A 17,782-nucleotide genomic window follows, 5' to 3' on the forward strand; every position below is an offset into this window, starting at 1 on the left:
TACATGACATATTGACTGGCATATTAAAACAGATTTAAATAACCTAATTATGGATTCAGAATCGCTACTTCAAGTGAGCATCATCACTAGAGCGCAAATAAGGTTCCAAATAGCCAAGGACAAAATTAAATTGAACCCCACTGATCTGCAATATTGTAACAGGCCTATTTTGTTGGAAACAAAGTTTGATTGCTTTTGCTGAAAGGTGATCAAATAGTTATAAACTAGTAATATTTGAAGCAAATCTGCTAAAGGAATTTCCTGAAATGAAAAGTTGAACTCGAAAGAAGACCAAAGCAAAGGAATTTTTAAAAAACACAAACAATTTTGAAGTACTTTGTGTGTTGCTTAAACCACCCCTGAGCCAAACAAGTTCATATACATTGATCAAGCGCTTTATACGCAAGACCAAGCATTTTTCACTTCATGAGGCTTTCTGCGTTATTCATAAAGTATAAACATAATCTATAATATAGCTTAGTAATAGTCTATAATTGCGTAGTTTATGTTTTTATTTTAACGTCCTCCGTTTTTATTTTTGAAAACCTTGTGCCACCTCTCATTTTCCTCCTCCAGGAAATCTTTTCTAGGGAAGTATCAGGCATAATTTATATACTCACACGTAGCGTTGAATAAATATTGAATGAGTTTCTGGTAACGAAGGTGTCCACTTAACTCAATGAGTTTTTCGTTCCTACCTACTTCCAGAAAATAATCAAGGTTCTTTTTTTTGAAGATCTTTGAATCAATAAGAATAGCAACATAAATTATTGGTTTGTTTCTGATTGTTATGTAATACAAAATAACAGGATTTTAATTATGCTTTAATTCCAGCGCTTATACATAACAAAATTTGTTCGCATTGTTTAATATAAAATTTGTATTCTTTTTGGCAGTAATTATGAAAAAAATAAATCTATTTAATTTTCTATTATTTATTTAATATATTATTGTAAACAAAATTACCATTGAGGAGAACCATTGTTTATACATGAACAGATTCCATCTTCACTGTTGGTGGCAGGAAAAGTTTTAGGACTGGTTTGACTTCATGTGAAAGTTACAACATTGTTGAAGACAAATGGTACAACAGCGTTGATATGATTGAAGGTCGTTGTGTTCATGCTTTGGCTTCCACTGGAGGTTTGAACTTTGTTGAAAAATTAAATTAGTTTTTAAGTCAATGTGTTGTGATGAAGTAATTCATACATGGTGCCAATACTGTCATACCGTAAAACTCATTTATTAAATTTATAAGTAAATATTATGAGCACATAAAAATCCATTAATAAAACTAATAATCCATTAATAAAACCATTGACGCTCTTGGCTTACGCCGATTGAGCACTTTACTGGGGGCACCTTGCTATGCATTGCGCAAAGCTCACTGCTTGCAGTTTGAGCACTTTGGCAAGGTTGGCAGTAGTACTATTTTTGGTGCTTACGTACCGCAGATAGGAAAATGTCACATGGAGGTATATACCTCCATGGCCATTCCAGTGTAAACACTGCACTGACGAGACCGGAAGGTGGACGAGACCGGAAGGTCACTGTCTGCAGTTAATAATCCATTATATATCTCATAATTTCATTGGTTTTACAAACCATTCTTTATTGTATTGAGCACAACAACATGATCACAATCCCATTCGATTCATGGTGGGATTGATCAATCTCATCAAATCGAATGTTTTTAAACTGTAATTATTGCACAGTTAGTCGACTGTTGTGTCGAACAAGCCATTACTGCACAATGCTCAAGTTCTTTTGTCGTTTAATCTCTTGCCTCTGCATAACTGCGTTCAGGAAAACAGATCAGTCTTAAGTCAAAAAACAAGAAAACTAATATCGCCCGTCATCATTTTTTGTCAAATAATTCTTTTTATTTCGTTTTTAGCAGCAAATCATATTGCTTAACAAGTTTAAATGGACTTTACAAAAATTCAGGTTTAAGAGATAATTTTAAAGTCCTGATATTAAAAAAATATGTCCGATGTTTTCTATGAGTTTGAATCGAAACGCACAAGCATCTCTGACCGCTTCAAAAATCAACATGCTTTGAATGATATTTCGCCATTTCATTCAAAATTGAATATTTACCACAAAATGAGATAATTGATAACTACCCTGTGCTCCTTTCTTTGTTCATTATAATCATCTTATTGGTTATCGACTACGTACCTGAGAGGTGAGAGCGCTTGCACGATGCTGGTGACGTCGGTTTGACACCTATCCATTGTGCCTTGGCACACACAATGACATGCTTGAAGGTGGCACATAGGTTGGCTTCCTTGTCTTCACGTCCACTTAATCTAAATCTTCAATGACAGAGCATCAGCCTGGATATGACAAAACTGCTCACTTGAGTTTCAAGAAAATATAAACAAATAGTTGGAAAAAGCACCAGGTGTAAATGTTTAGAATGAACTGCAACAGTTTTGGAAACCCAATGGATACGTACAAACTAATGTCCATTGAATTAAATATTGATTTTAATATTGTTTTGAGCCTCAAAACATCTTTTTGACAGCAAAAGTAAAAATCTCATTTTGTGACGTGTTGTAGCTTTTTGTAAGGAAGCGATTAACACTTGAACAATTTTTAATGCCCTCTGAACAGCAAGCAGATATTAGCTTATGCTTTTGAGATATTGAATTGCTTATGAAAATCATTTCCTGAAAACTAAACCTTTATACCTTACGCTTTTTTGAAGTCGTCACTCAGTTTGCATTTTTTTAAATATATTTTAGCTTCAACGCTAATTTCAATCAATATTGTTCCAAAGTGAGTTTCATTCCTCTTTGTTATTGAAGCAAACTGTGGAAGTGTTCATTAATGTATGGGTTGTGAGAAATAGAATGCATGCGTAATTTGCATGCATTTGCTCAATTGGCCCTTAATCCGTCACTTTTATAAGTTAAAACCAATTGTTTTCACGTCATACATGCCATAAGACATTACGACCTACGACTGTCCCAGTTCCCTGGCTTTGCTACTGCTTCTATTCATTTGCAATGTTATCACGATTTTGTCAGTTCAAACGATTGGGTTTCTTTTATATATCTGTTTCGTTTCGAGTTAGAGATGTACCGATATATCTCTATCGATATCGGCCATTTTTGGAGTATCGGTATCGGCAAAATTTTACCGAATTTAAAAATGTAGAAAAATTCATTTGCTGCGGATTTTTCACAGTTAGCAAGAAGATTTTTTGAAGTACCGTAGTAACTAACGTCACACTGATGTAGAATAATAACCTGTTCAAATGTTTGATACTTCACGTTCCCATGACTTCTTGCACGCGCCTTTTGGCATTGGTTACTTGCAGTGATTATATCACTCAAACAAAACGTTTTGTTTCAGCAGTTTTGCGTTGCTCCATTCTTAAATTGTGAATGAGACTCAATTTCGCCAATGTTTATCATGTGTCTTTCTTTTTTACTTCCAATAGAGCATAAAACTAGTTAAGGTTTTTGTCCATACGACGTCATGAAATTACATCTCAAAGCGGCGTAATGACGTAACATCATCTCAACATTTTATCGAATTATGAATCATCAAATTCGATCACCACAGGTGGTTTGGTATGTGAAAAATTAATTCGCTTTGACTTTGAAGTTCAGTTAAGCAAAGTATCCATTAATCAATATGTGGTATGTGTAGTCAAATCACATATCAAGAATAAATCCATATGATTTTTAAGGTTTATATCTGCTCCGCAAATCAAAAAAAATAAGGTTGAGGCGTAACAAAACCTTTTGCTGATTGGTTCAGTGAGGATTCGTTGTCCTATTGCTTTCATTTTGAGTGATTAGACTCGTTTTCAATTCATTCTTATCAGACATAACGTATTAACATTACAATACACCAAAGCAACATTTCGTAATTAGCATTCATGGATTTGTTTTTGAAGTTTTTTACAGACCGACATTTTGTTGCATCAACGCAAACCAAGCAACGCAACAGAAATAGCGAAGAGCAATTATCGCTAGGCCTATAAGAAACCACAAAAACGTGAGGCAAATAGGGATGGGCATTTTGGAATAGTTAAGGATTCGAATCTATTCTACAATGATTAGAACAAATCCAGAATTATATTTCCGCCAAAGAAAATGAAGTAAACACAAAATGAAGTCAAGCTTTTGTTTCAGGGTACCAACTATACCTGTCAAAACGTAAGTAATTACAGTGCAGTGTTTATGGCTTTCCAAGCCTCTTCCTATCCACTGACAAGATTTTGTTTTGCTCCCGTTGATGCAATAAACTTGTTCAAACCTAAAACAAAGCAACAGACAATGGGTTAGATTGATTTATTGTCTGCAAACGTTGAAAAAAATTAAAAACGGTGTGCTACGAGAACGTCATGCAAGAAAAATGCTTATTAATCTTGGTGTTAATGAACCAAACGATTGTTGCATTAATGGCTGTTGCACTGTTGGATGCAGTGGTGTTGACCGCACAAATCAAATACTAAAGCCTACGTTAGATCACGATAATCATTATTGACTTTAAGAAATTAAATTAACAATATTATGTTAACTAGCAAAAGACGTATGTTGGCTAATGTTACTTGTTTCACTTGAGGTTCTCCCGAAAGTTCTGCTTTAACGTTTTCAGAGGCAAACGTAGTTTTCATTTGAAGCCTGTTCAAACCAAATGAATCGATTCTAAATAAAATTTCGCACTTTTCTTGCAAAGTCAAACGGTTTAACATTATAAATTTTCCTGACGTTGCTGTAAAGTGATAAATGGTGAAAAATCGCCGCAAATCCGTTAGCATCTTGGAAGTACAGAGTGACGTTCAGTCAAGCACAGAAATCGTCCATTCGCTTTTTACTTTTCGCTAATTTTTTAAAATCTAATTGAGAAGAACCAAAACGCTCAAACATATATTCTCAAAAATTAGCCAAACAATGCAACATTATATCAACTAAACGCAATAAAATTGCTGATCACAGTAATCCTGGGTCATATAGCCGGCCAAATACATGCAAGTTGCAACGCTTAAACGAGGATTATCACAGTTGTGAAGGAAAACCTACAACTGCTAAGCCAATCGGCGTGTGTACGCTTGCACAACGTATTTGTTGCACTGCTTGCACGCAGTTCATCCGTGATAAATAACGTAAATGTGACGCGAAAAAAGATATATACCGAATCCAATTAAAGATTCGAATTATTCAAACAGTTTATGATTCGAACCGATTCGGTTTCGGCATTCCAAACTGCTCTTCCTTGGACGCACTTTGACAACATCACAAGACAACGATGTTCTTTGACTTGTCAGGAGCAAGTGGTGATCACTGTGGGAGTTTGTTGCGTAGCCCGTAGCCTACTTACACTGTCATGACATTCTTCAAGCTTGATAAGTTATAACAACAAAAGGTTGAAATTAGATCACAAACTGATAGAACCAGTCTATTAAAAAAAACAAATTACATGTTTTTTTAAACGTCTAGCGATGTAGAAACGATGCAAAATTATACATCTTTGCTGACTGGGTAAATCTTATCAATCCTGGCTAAAGCAACAACCAAACAACAAGCGCCCTTAGGTTGAACACTTGTCGAATACTTTTGTATGACTACAGAAATGACTTGGTTTAAGTTTTGTATGTTATTCCAAATTATGATAGCTTATGTGGAGAGTTTGCGCAAACCCTTTATTATTTTTTCAGAAACCGCAATTATGATGTTTATTTCCTAATGCCCCAGTCCTCAATCATGGCGGCCTTTTATTACTAATACACTACTATTATGGCACAACAATGCAGAGAAATTGGATCAATCAAATCTTTACAACTGAAATATGCCAATTCAAAATTTTTTTAATAATTTTATGCAAATAAGGTCAAACTTAGCATTTGATCTAACTCCTTGCTAATACCAAAACAGTTCTTTTTGCAACACTAAAGTATCGGCAAAATATCGGTATCGACCTAAAGAAGTGATATCGGTATCGGTGATAATATTGGTATCGTTACATCTCTTCGAATCAAAAGTATTTGTCTTAACTTTTTTTGAAGGAATTCGTTTCGTTTTGACCAAACAAAGTTTGTTTCAAGCAGCCCTAGTGCATGCAAATGAAGAGTAATGAGCAACATGGAAAACACAAAAAAAGTTGAAACCAACACAAAACTTTTTCGTTTATACCATGCATCGTATATTCTGTGTATCCAACTCACTGCAACGTAATGAGACATGACATCGAAGCTACATTCGCAAAATAATGATCTTCCAGTGCAACACACTGTTTGTAGTGAAAAAAATCGTTAGAGTAAAACCCAAGAAAAAGAAATAGATGCAAAATGTTTGCACGTTTGTTCATCCGGAAATTAACTTTTCAATGCTTTTTTTAACATTATTCACTTTGCACCAAATGTTGGTTCCGTTCTTTTGTTGATTTCTTTTTTCAATGAAATTAAAATAATTTGTGATCTTAGCGTCCCAAACAAATCTTGAAACTTTTATAAAATTCATGTCTTACATATCGGATGCAGCAATTGTTATTTCTAAATTTTGTATTGAATTATTTGAGCTTATCAGGGCTGTGGAGTCGGAAGGTTTGTGAGGTATCTGGAGTCGGAACCGGTGGAAAAAGCACGATTCCGACTCGCTTGATATAAAACGAGGAACAATAGCACGTTTGTTGGTTGTGTTATTTTTATGTCCTCGATTGTTTCAGTTTTCTGTTTTAAGTTCAGTTCTTTGTCTCAATGATTGTTCTTTTGACTTAGTGGTACGTACAGTAGCTTATGTTTTGCTCGAAATGACGTTTTTTTTACAATGAAAACGAAATTCTTGGCCATTTAATTTTAAATTCAGTTAAGACAAACTCTTTTGCGTCAAATTAAAGTAATTGAAGTATTTTTGAAATGTTTTCGTGTCGGACACTTTTATGCTTAAATATATGTAGTCACTCTCTTAAATCAAATATAGTTATTACTACCTGAAGCCTTTACAAATTGTTTCACCTAACGGATCATCAGAAGGTCTTATTCAAATAGAATCTATTTGATTAAGACCTTCTGATGATCCGTTAGGTGAAACAATTTGTAAAGGCTTCAGATAGTAATAACTATATTTGATTTAATTTGCTCTGCTTTGCCTTTTTGCTTGGCATTCAGCACTTTTTGTAGTATTAATAGTTTTCATTGTTTTAGTCACTCTCTTACAAGTTTTATGTATCTTCATATCAAATTAAATAACGATTTTTGGTAGTTAAGTGACGATATACCAAGAACATCATTAAACCGATCACTCTTCTCACAATGCAGCTTGGAATTTGAAAAAAGTGCCAGTTTTGAACGTTAGATTGGACTTAGTCGTACAGTTAGAAATCAAGAATTTGCAAATTTTCGTTCGACTCCATAGCTTTGATTTTCATCGAATCGATTTTTATGCAAAAATAACTCAGTCCTAGATTGGTTCATTGAGTTATTTTTGTTTAATGTATGTAATGATGTTCGCCCGTTTTCATCATGGGAACGGCAACATACGCATGCAAATGCTGTCACTGACAATTGCCGAATTTGACATTTTGTCGAGGTTGCCATATTTGTGTTGCTATGAAATATGGCGCCATATTGTTTTAAAATAATAGCCTATAAAGATGTGTTACAAATTCTTTATTAATTCTTTGTGTAGGCCTTTGTACAATCACACTTGTTGCTTATCAAAAGATGATGAAGTTACAATGCTAACGTAATAATTTTTTTCTTGACTTTTATCAAAACAAATTTCTTTGTTGCACTTTATTTTGGTTTATATTCATGTTTAATAAGAGAAAATATTTTTTCAAATTTAAAAACTTTTGGAACGGAAATATTTAATGCCAAATTTTTGAGTTCGTAAAATGAACGGATGTAGTTGCTGGTGTGCAGCACTCCTGTAGTCGTCGCATCTTCCATCATTATTATTGACACAGTCGCAACAATCACTATTTGTTGCATTTTTATATTTAAAATATGAGGATAAAATTGGAATATTATTATTAACAAACTATCAATCTCCAACAGGGTTGATATACGCTGTCGGTGGTTATAATGATGGAGGGGTGTTGAACACAGTGGAATGCATGGATCCACGAGAAGGTCGGTGGAGAAGAATTCCGTCCATGAAAGTTGAAAGATTTGGTTTATCTGCAGTTGTTTTGAACGATCAAGTCTATGCAATGGGTAGGATTGATTGTGTTATTATATCAACGTTTGTTGCCATGTTTATATTAATCTGTTTGTAAAAAACTAGGACTCTAAAATCAGAAGTTTTGCTGAGTAGCTCAATATAATTAATAGAACATACGCAACTAAGCACCAGGCGAGCATGAGAAAAGCTTTCAAAGTTGATTAATAAAAAAGTTAATGTTAAATTAAATGATTTAATTAACGAGTTTTTTCTCAACTTTTGAGAACTGACTCATGGCTGCCTAAAGATACGGCCTGATTTGTCACATTTTGCAGAAATTTCCAGATTTTGCCAACATTAGGCAAATGTTCAATTGAATTTTTCTAAATATTATATTTTTACGCTTTCTTTACTGTTTTCCCCAGACGATACAATGGGTTTAAACATTCTCAGATGATGAAAAACAAAGACAATTTGATTTCGAAGATTTTAGTCAGACTGTTAATTTTTCAATAACAGTCTGATTGAGCGTTTTTCAACTTACTTTTTCTCATTTGCTACTGCTTCCCCAAGGCAACAAAAAGCTTTTATATCATTAAGAGACCGCAAAATGTAAAAAAAAATTCAGAAAATGTCAATCAAACACTAGCAGCAACGGTAATCAAAATCTGCAAAATGTGACAAATCAGGCCGCATCTTCAGGTGGCCATGTTTGACTTTAGTAACCATTTCATTGGCTTAGTATCTGGATCGTTTGTTTATACAAGCTTGGGTTCCATGACAAACGAAATAAGTATCAAAGTTTTAAAACAAACCAAACCCGGTACTCACAATCCTCCTTCGTGGCGTTCAGAACAGCGCAGTTTGGAGGAAGTGTACACAAGATTACGTCACAAGGCCAGTCCAACGCATTGAGTGTGGCGTGTCCGGCGCTTTGAGAAGTTATGTGAACAAAGGATGACAAAGCATAGATTGGCGCCACCCTACGCCTAACCAGGCACGGGAACTTCAACTTGATTCAGTGCTACTCAACCACTGGGTTGTGACCTAAATGTGGATGATTCTTGGATGTCAATGGTCAAACTAACATTGCTCAATTTGACACAAATCTTACAAAGTCCCAAAAATTCAAAACTTTGCAAGTTTTGCAGTTTAGTTTTGCAAAACTTTCAACAAGTTCTGTTGATCATGAGTAGACCTGCTGCATTGCATTAACTTCTCTTCTGTCTTGAAAAGTTTCGAAACAAACCATTGCTAGTATGACGACTGTCATTGTGACGTCACAAGGCTACACGGGTTGGCCTTCCATGTTTTGTTAGTTTTTGATCAGCCTGCAACTGTTAAATTTTGTCTTTTAACCTGCTTGATACAAAAAGTCGTGAACAGCTAAATATAAGTTTTTCTTCCTCGAACTTCCAGTTTAGGGATTTACATTGCTGCACCTAATGACAGAGCAGATATTGTCAGATCATTATATGAAAAAAAAATTAACTTGAACTTCAACATTTCCTTGAATTTATAAAGAATTGGTAGTAACTTCATTAAGAACATACAGTAATGCTTTTAAAAACAAAACTTTGATATTAAATTCCAGTAGCCAACTTAAATTTACAACTTCAAGCAAACTGAAATATTCGCTTTGTCGTTGCCAAGTACACAGGAAATTGCTGTGCGTCCACCATTATGAACAGCTTGAAGCTTCTAAGATCATTTTCTACATCTATGAGTGTATCTGAGTTTTGCTTACAAGTTGAATATTTAATGAATGTATCAGTCCACCAACAAAGATCGACTTTTAACACCAATACATGATTTGCTAGAAGGTCGCCATTACCGAAAACATTTCCAGCATGATCGATCTCGCCACATTTTAAATATTCCACTGGTTTGTAAGCTTCACTTTGGGAAACGGAAAGTTGGCAAATAGAAGTTGCTTTAAGTTTTCACCTTGGAGACTGTTTGACAAAAGTTGTTTGTTTATCAACAGTCGGAAAAATCAGCTGAATTCTGCAAATTGTAACAAATCAATAAAACAAGTGAACCAGAATTTATCAGCATACTATGTGCAACAAAAAAGTTTTATATTTTTGTCAAAACAATGTCTCTGTGGAAAACACTTTAACCAAGATTATAGAAAGAAGTGATGAACGGAATCAGAGAGAATCATGTAATTCAGTATTTCAAAAACAAAGTTTAGATCAGCATCTTTTGTTTTATATTCTGCTACGCGATTTGGAAATTTTGAATTAGAAATATCATCGACATTGTCAATAATTATACAATATGTTGATTTTTAGAAAACCGCTTGTTGTCACTGCCATCTTGCATTACAAAATAATGAAGAGCACGGCCTACTAGAACACGGCCAAATATGTTGCTATTTGAGGAAATTTCTAAGAGTCTGAATTGTTACAATCATAGCTATGACAAACCTATCATCTTCCCATTTCCAAAAGTAAGTAAAATGAGCAATATTTGCATCTAGACATATTTTTGGCTTGTTTTTCCGGAGATTAGATATGTATGTTAAGCACAACCTATGCAATAATAATGTAAAATATGTAAAATTTTCCAACTACATCCTGGAGGTAGTCTCATCATACAGTCGTTAGGTTTTTTGTATAACAGGATTTTTTGCCAATAGCTAAAGTTTACTTGCAAAATTAAACTTGGTGGAAAACAAAACGAACTAAAATTTAAATTAGCACATCAAATGAACCGCTTAGGCTACAACATAGAATTCACAAAAAATCCTTGATATTTTAAATAGAACATGCAATTGCACCAAAAGCGACACACCAAACGATACTACCTCCAGGATGCAGTTGGAAAATTTTACATATTTTACATTGTTATTGCATAAGTTGTGCTTAACATACATACCTAATCTCCGGTTAAACAAGCCAAACATATGTCTAGGTACAAATATTGCTTATTTTACTTACTTCTGGAAATGGTAAGATAACAGGTTTGTCATAGCTATATTTGTAACAATTCAGACTCTTAGAAATTTCCTCAAATAGCAACATATTTGGCCGTGTTCTAGTAGGCCGTGTGAAGAGTCACTTATTTTATCAATTATTTCAACTCTAAGTTGTTCATTTGTAACATGAGCATTTTGCTCGTAGAACCAATACAGAACAATGTAGAAAACTAGTTTTTAAATGGCCTGGCCATCTCTCGATGTAAAACTGAAATGACTAATGACAGAAAGAAATATCATATTTATGTTAAAATGAAACAGACAAATTTGATAATGCGGTGCCAAATAATCGTTATAACAAAATAATAACCAAAAAAAGCAATAAATGCAATTTCAGGACATTACAGCAAAGCGAAGGTGCTGAAGCAACACAGTGGGTTCTTATTTAGCGCAATCTACATAAACACAACGCTCAAGCGATTCACGCGCGTAGCATCCACGGCTGAACGAATGTCAACCCTAGATGTCACTATAACGCAGATTCAAGATGATTGCGATATATCACCACTTATCATTCCTAAATGTTCACATTGCATGACGTCACTTATTGAGTTTTTGCATAAAATGCAAAAATGTGTTTTTCAAATGATATTTATTTGCTTATTTTGTTACAAATTGCTATGAATATGTTCGTCCTTGTAAGACAGTGGTTCCCAAAGTATGGGTCGCGACCCAAACATGGGTCGCGAAGGGTCAGAAAATGGGTCGTGCAGAGACGATCTAAATCTGCCAAAATAGGACTGTTGTAAATTAATTTATAAAGAAACTTTTTTTTCTTCTATTGAGTTGTTTTAATCCCAACATCGACAGTATCATTGCATCCTACACTTTTATTTGGCTTCTCTTCTATCAATCAATTATGGCCAACAGTTTTACCGGCATTCAAGTCACTTCCTTCAACAAATCACGTTAAACGTAGATTACTCTCTGAGTTGACAATTTAAGATTTCTGAACTATTTTTTTAATTTGAAGTTAATTTTTATCTGCGACCCTGGTTGCAGGGAAGCCGCTACGTAGGCTGTGTTATAAAGTGTTGTCAAACGAATACAAAGAAGAACAAGAAGAGACATCCGACATGTGCAAAAAAATGTGCGTAGGCTATTTTTAAGCACCAAGAAGAGGCACTGAAGCCAAACCGGTTTGACTCTACAACGAATCCAGCACTTTTACTTACTCTCTGAGCAAGACGAGCTACAGTAGGCTACACCACTCTACAACTGGTTGTCTGTGTCTTGTTTATAGCAGGCATTTAAATAATCGGGAATCCCAGCGTCAAATGTCTGTCTCGCTAAACGGAAATCCTTTACCATATTATGCTGCAAACCCAACTTACCTTGGAGTAAAACTTGACCGGCAGTTGGCCTACAGATCCCACATGGAGTCACTCCGTGCCAAGGTTACCTCGAGAAATAACTTCTTGAGATGCCTTGCAGGAACAGGATGGGGAGCCCGAGCATCAACCTTGCGTACAAGTGCACTAGCTTTGGTCTACAGCTCAGCCAAATATGCCACAGCTGTGTGGAACCGTAGCAGAAACACAAAAAAGATGGATGTATGCATTAACGACACCTTGCGCATCATCACTGGCTGTCTCCGCCCCACACCTACTGCTTATCTACCAACTTTGGCTGGCATTGCTCCTGCTCATGTCCGTAGGGAAGAAGCCTCTCACAAACTGGCTTTGCATGCAAGACTCGATCTTCAACACCTTCTCCACAGTCACTCCCAAAGATATGGACCAGTCAGACGTCAACGCCTGTCATCAACCATTTCATCGATATGCTACACCGCTTGTGGATAAGAACTTCAGCTGCATGGAGACATGGGCCCAGGAATGGAACGAGCTGCCACATATCCCTCCCCAGTTTTCAGTTATACCAGCACTCTCCATCCCTCCTGGAGCAGACCTCTCAAGAAAGGCATGGGTCACATTGAACAGGATCAGATGTGACGTTGGCTGCACTGGAGCTAATCTGTTTAGGTGGGGGTTGCACAATACGCCGATATGTGTCTGCGGAGCGGTAGAACAAACAATGCTACACATACTCCACGAATGTTCCATCTTACGGCCTCCAAGTGGAAACATCGGTACCGTATTTGACAACCGGACCCAACTACCGTATCATGGCTACACGATGAGGCATTGCCAATCTAAGCTACTACAAGTCAAACGAGAGAAGAAGAAGAAGAAGCAGGCAAACATTGCAAAACCAGTATAGACTGCTGAAATTGTTTATACAGATTTTCTGCGTCTTGGGTCGCGAGATGTTCACCAAACTCATATTTGGGTCGCGCTCAAAAAAGTTTGGGAACCACTGTTGTAAGATGAAGCAAAATTTTGCTATTTTTGCAACTCATTCAAAATCGTTCACTTAACAAGCCAATGTAGATGCTATGACAGTTTGTTCATCATGGCCGATATACTTTGCATGCATTTAGTTTACCTTGAGTTGATTATTTGGTGTAAACCTTGCAATAGAACAAGTCTGCACTGCATAAACGAGGCAGCTAAGGTTACCAAAATATTTATACAATTTGTGAATATTGACTTGGAAACCTTGTCCGAACAGGAGGATTTGGCGCCAATTTGTCCAATCTGTCTTCAGTTGAACGATTCGATCCACGGAAGCAAGCATGGTCCGATGTTGCTGATATGAACGTTGCAAGAAGATACCACGGTTCATGCGTCATAGACGGGATAGTGTATGTCACTGGAGGGTGAGTGGTTGTTTGTGAACGTCATCAATGCATAGAAAGCATGAATAAGTTGAATTAATGGAGTCTACCAACCTGTGAATAGAAACACACGAGATTCTAATAACTTAATATGAGATCATTACAATTTATTGAAACATAGTTTGGTTGAATCTGTCCATCGCTGATGTAAAATTTCAAGTTTTAGTCTATTTTGTTTTTAATATTTTAACTTTACAATATCCAACTTTTGCAAACGAAGAAGTTGATTTGACTGAAATAATTCAATTATTATCAGTTTTCAACAATGGTTTGTTTTTCAATTTTATTGCTTTATGTTCTAATTTTTATTCGATCACAATTTACAGAGGAACCGACGCAATAGAAACTTATGATGCAGTGAAGAATACGTGGGAAGTAGTTGGAAATGTTGAAGAAATTGAAGACGCACAATTCATTGTTGCAATTTAATTGCGATAAACTAACCGGGTCATTGCATCGATGACGATTGTGACGATGTCAAAATATTTTACTTTCCTTATTATCAGAGCAGACTTATTTGTCTGGTTTTATGTTTTTTGCTTTTTCTTGTGTTAAAAACAGCAAATAAACCTATTTTCTATTTTATTGTTGAAATCTCGTTTCAAAACAATGAAAGAGCTTCATATTATGTAAGAATGAAATTATGTTTTTCAGAAAATCGTTTTCTTTAATTTTCAGCGCCCTGAACAAAGAGCGATGTTTATGTGTTTTCAACGTTGTTTTATAGTAGTCCACGTTTTGGTTGATCTCATCGCGCATTGTTTTGCTGCTAACCTCTGACCAGCTCTGGTGGAGAGATAGCATGCAAGCGATTCTCTGTTCAACATGCTCAACCAACTCGTTAAGAGGTCACAGTCTCCTAAAATAATTAGTGACATATTATTCGACTGGTCTTTGCAAGTGATATAATCAATACGTTGACTGAATTGTCATTGTTTTGTATTTCAATCGCATTTCCAAGGTTTTATCAAGCGAATTAATATACTTGCTGAAGCGCACCCGAAGAAATTGCTCATATATTATGTAATTTGATCGATGTGCTACATTATGTTGTGCGTGTTTCTCAAAACAAATCAATCCAAGCAGATATTTCCAACACAAAACCATTCCAATCAAAATCCAATATTGATCGTCCAGTCATGCTATCTTTATAAGAAGTAGCTCTGAGCTGCTATCCGGAACTTAAGTATCTAGTTGCGGATAGATTGTTTATCCGCCGTTACTATGAGGAAACATTCTTTAAAAGATCCATCAAAAGACTCTGCTGAGATGACTAATTGGTTTAGCTGGGGCGCTGTAGTAGTCACAGCGCTGCCTGACCGTGCTGTGGGATAATGTTCGCCTGCTTAAAACTGTTGTGGTCACTGCACTCAAATTAATTTGTTCTTTGATTCTTTTACTTATAGAAATGTACGTAATACTGTATATAACTAATCGAAATTTGTAGGCTATCTGATATTTCTACTTCTTTTTCATTTATTCCATCATCAATTCATCAGTATAATCAAAGCTTCGAAGATAATGATCAAGTTCAAACCACTTGCACATTCCAGCACTGGTGTGGTTCACACACAGTTTTAATTTGAATTATTTGCTTTTTGCTCGATGGTTTACTTTAACGTGAATGTTTGGTGTTGACCTTGCAATAGAACAAGTCTACACTGTATAATAGAGATACAGTAGCTATGCAGTTACCAGAATATTTATTCGATTCCTGGATATCAGCTTGCAAATCCTTTCCAACAGGAGGATTCGAAGACTCAGCGACACCGTTTTTTTGTCGTATCCAGGTTTACACGCGGTGGTTGAAGATTTAAATGAAGTGGACGGCAAGGTGCAGAACTTTTTCGAGTGTCGTACCAGGGTTTCACCACTCGGCTATGCTGCCGACATCGGTGAAAGGTTGTCATCAGTTGAACGATTCGATCCAAGGAAGCAAGCATGGTCCCATGTTGCTGATATGAATGAGCAATTTCTTTGCGATTCTGTTAAAACTTATGTTGTGGCAGGCAATATGTAAAATTAAGCGTAGCAGGCAAATAGGAACCATGACAAATCCTGAAGCCTAATTTTGCAACGTAATAAGTTACAAACACCGAATGATTTCAGCAAACGTATTCCAATATGCTAATATATTTTCGAACCTAAGATTGGCACCAATATGCTTGAGCTGTTTTTAATGCCATCTGAACTGCCAGAGGCTTATAAAAGAATTTTTTGTGATATTACATTTTAGGCAAATCAAACTTGAAAATTATACTTCCATACCTTGCACATTTTTGAAGTCGTCACGCCGTCCCTTGGCTTTGCTACTACTTTTGTGCACGTGCCTTGTTCTCATGAGTTTGTCAGTTCAACCGATTGGTTTTCTTTGATATGTCCTTTTCGTTTCGAGCCAAAAGTATTTGTCTTAATTTTGTTTTGAATTAAACTTTTTTATGAAGAATTGCGTTTCGTTTTGACCAGACAAAGTTTGTTTCAAGCAGCCCTAGTGCATGCGTATGAAGAGTAATGAGCGACATGGAAAACACACAAAAAGTTGGAATCAACTCAAAACTTTTCAGTTTATACCATGCATCTTATATTCTATGAATCCAACTCACTACAACTTAATGAGACAAGGACGAGAAACCACATAAACAAATGGTCTTGCAGTGCAACCATTGTAGGATAATGTCAAAAAATTGTAAAAGCAAAACTCAAGAAAATAAAAACGAATTACTTGCAAAACATTTGCACGCTTGTTAAACTGTTGAATGACTTATCAATGTTTTTTGTTAACATTGCCGCTTTGCCCCACCTTACAATTCGAAAAATATTGGTCCCAATTCTTTCCATGATTTTCTTTTCAATAAAACTGAAATCATTTGTGGGCTAAGCGTCCCAAACAAATCATTCATAGACAAATAAAACCTATCAACCAGACGCCATTTAACATAATAACATGAAAATAAACTAAAAATTACAAACCCTTTCGGCAATACTCATGTTAGCCCTTTTCAAGTATGGTAACCAACTGATTGATTGATTGTTATGGTTTGTTTAATGTCGCTTTACAACATCTAAGGTCTTTTAGCGACAGTCATTTTTATAATAGCTATTTAGCACAGTTAGAACACAACAGGGCGTAGTGAAGGGTGCAATACGACACAACATAATCCGATACAGTAGTTTAAACACATCATTAGTGGAAACGAAATTCTTGTAGGAGGTTAGGCCCACGAAAGTCAGGCACTTTTTCGGAATTACACGCTTGGTGTTACAAACTGAAACAAATAAGGAAAGCCCAGCCAGCAAATCAATCGCCTTCCACACCGAATCAACGTCTGTAGACGCTGAATCAATGCAAAAAGCGATTGATCTCTGGCTGGGAGCAGACACGACACGGGTGCACTACAGTATAACATGGATGATTACAGTGATTAAAATAATAATTTAAATGAGCTTATTGCAGGAGTTTATAAAAGCCAGCAGATGTGTAATAGTTGGACGATTTTCAGCAAAATTTTTCACCGATATGTTTATTCCATACATGCTCAGATTTTGTTCAAGACACTTCCTTTGAGTTGCATATTTACTGCAATGAAATAGAAAATGATTCACCGTCTCAGGGGTCATACATGTGTCGCATAGTCCAGAAGTGTGGCATCCGATCTTGAAGAGGTGTTGGTTTAAACGGCAGTGACCGGTGATAAGTCTAAAGACGGTTGGATGGTCAGGTACTTTGTTGGTTTCTGCTCTTTTGGTGTCAGGATATATAGATTTGTAGAGTTGGCCTGTGATACTGTTTATATAATGATTATTCCATTTTTGCAGAGCTAGATCTTCGGTGAGGTTTTTGACATCACTTAGGCTGAGTTTTGTGTTTGCGGAGATGGGGGTAATGGCTGATGTTGGTATTGCTGGTATGGCTCCTGAAGCAAGTTTTGCTAAGAAATC

General features: G+C 35.8%; 1 protein-coding gene across 1 annotated transcript; it reads left to right on the forward strand.

The window, feature by feature from the left end:
- The first annotated feature begins 1,036 nt into the window (after positions 1-1,036).
- On the forward strand, positions 1,037-16,231 carry LOC145774776 (kelch-like protein 26). Its single transcript, XM_082586085.1, has 4 exons — positions 1,037-1,143; positions 8,018-8,176; positions 13,678-13,825; positions 14,170-16,231. The coding sequence occupies exons 1-4, from the start codon at positions 1,101-1,103 to the stop codon at positions 14,270-14,272; spliced, it is 453 nt and encodes a 150-aa protein (XP_082442211.1). The 5' UTR covers positions 1,037-1,100; the 3' UTR covers positions 14,273-16,231.
- The last annotated feature ends 1,551 nt before the right edge of the window (positions 16,232-17,782 follow it).

This window comes from Aplidium turbinatum, chromosome 7, assembly GCF_918807975.1.
Source record: "Aplidium turbinatum chromosome 7, kaAplTurb1.1, whole genome shotgun sequence".
Taxonomy (NCBI): Eukaryota; Metazoa; Chordata; class Ascidiacea; order Aplousobranchia; family Polyclinidae; genus Aplidium; species Aplidium turbinatum.

Coding starts and splice junctions, on each gene's coding strand:
- LOC145774776 (XM_082586085.1), top strand. CDS start 1,101: ATGATTGAAGGTCGTTGTGTTCATGCTTTGGCTTCCACTGGAG. Junction 8,177..13,677: donor CGATCAAGTCTATGCAATGG/GTAGGATTGATT, acceptor TTGTCCGAACAG/GAGGATTTGGCGCCAATTTG. Junction 13,826..14,169: donor ATAGTGTATGTCACTGGAGG/GTGAGTGGTTGT, acceptor CACAATTTACAG/AGGAACCGACGCAATAGAAA.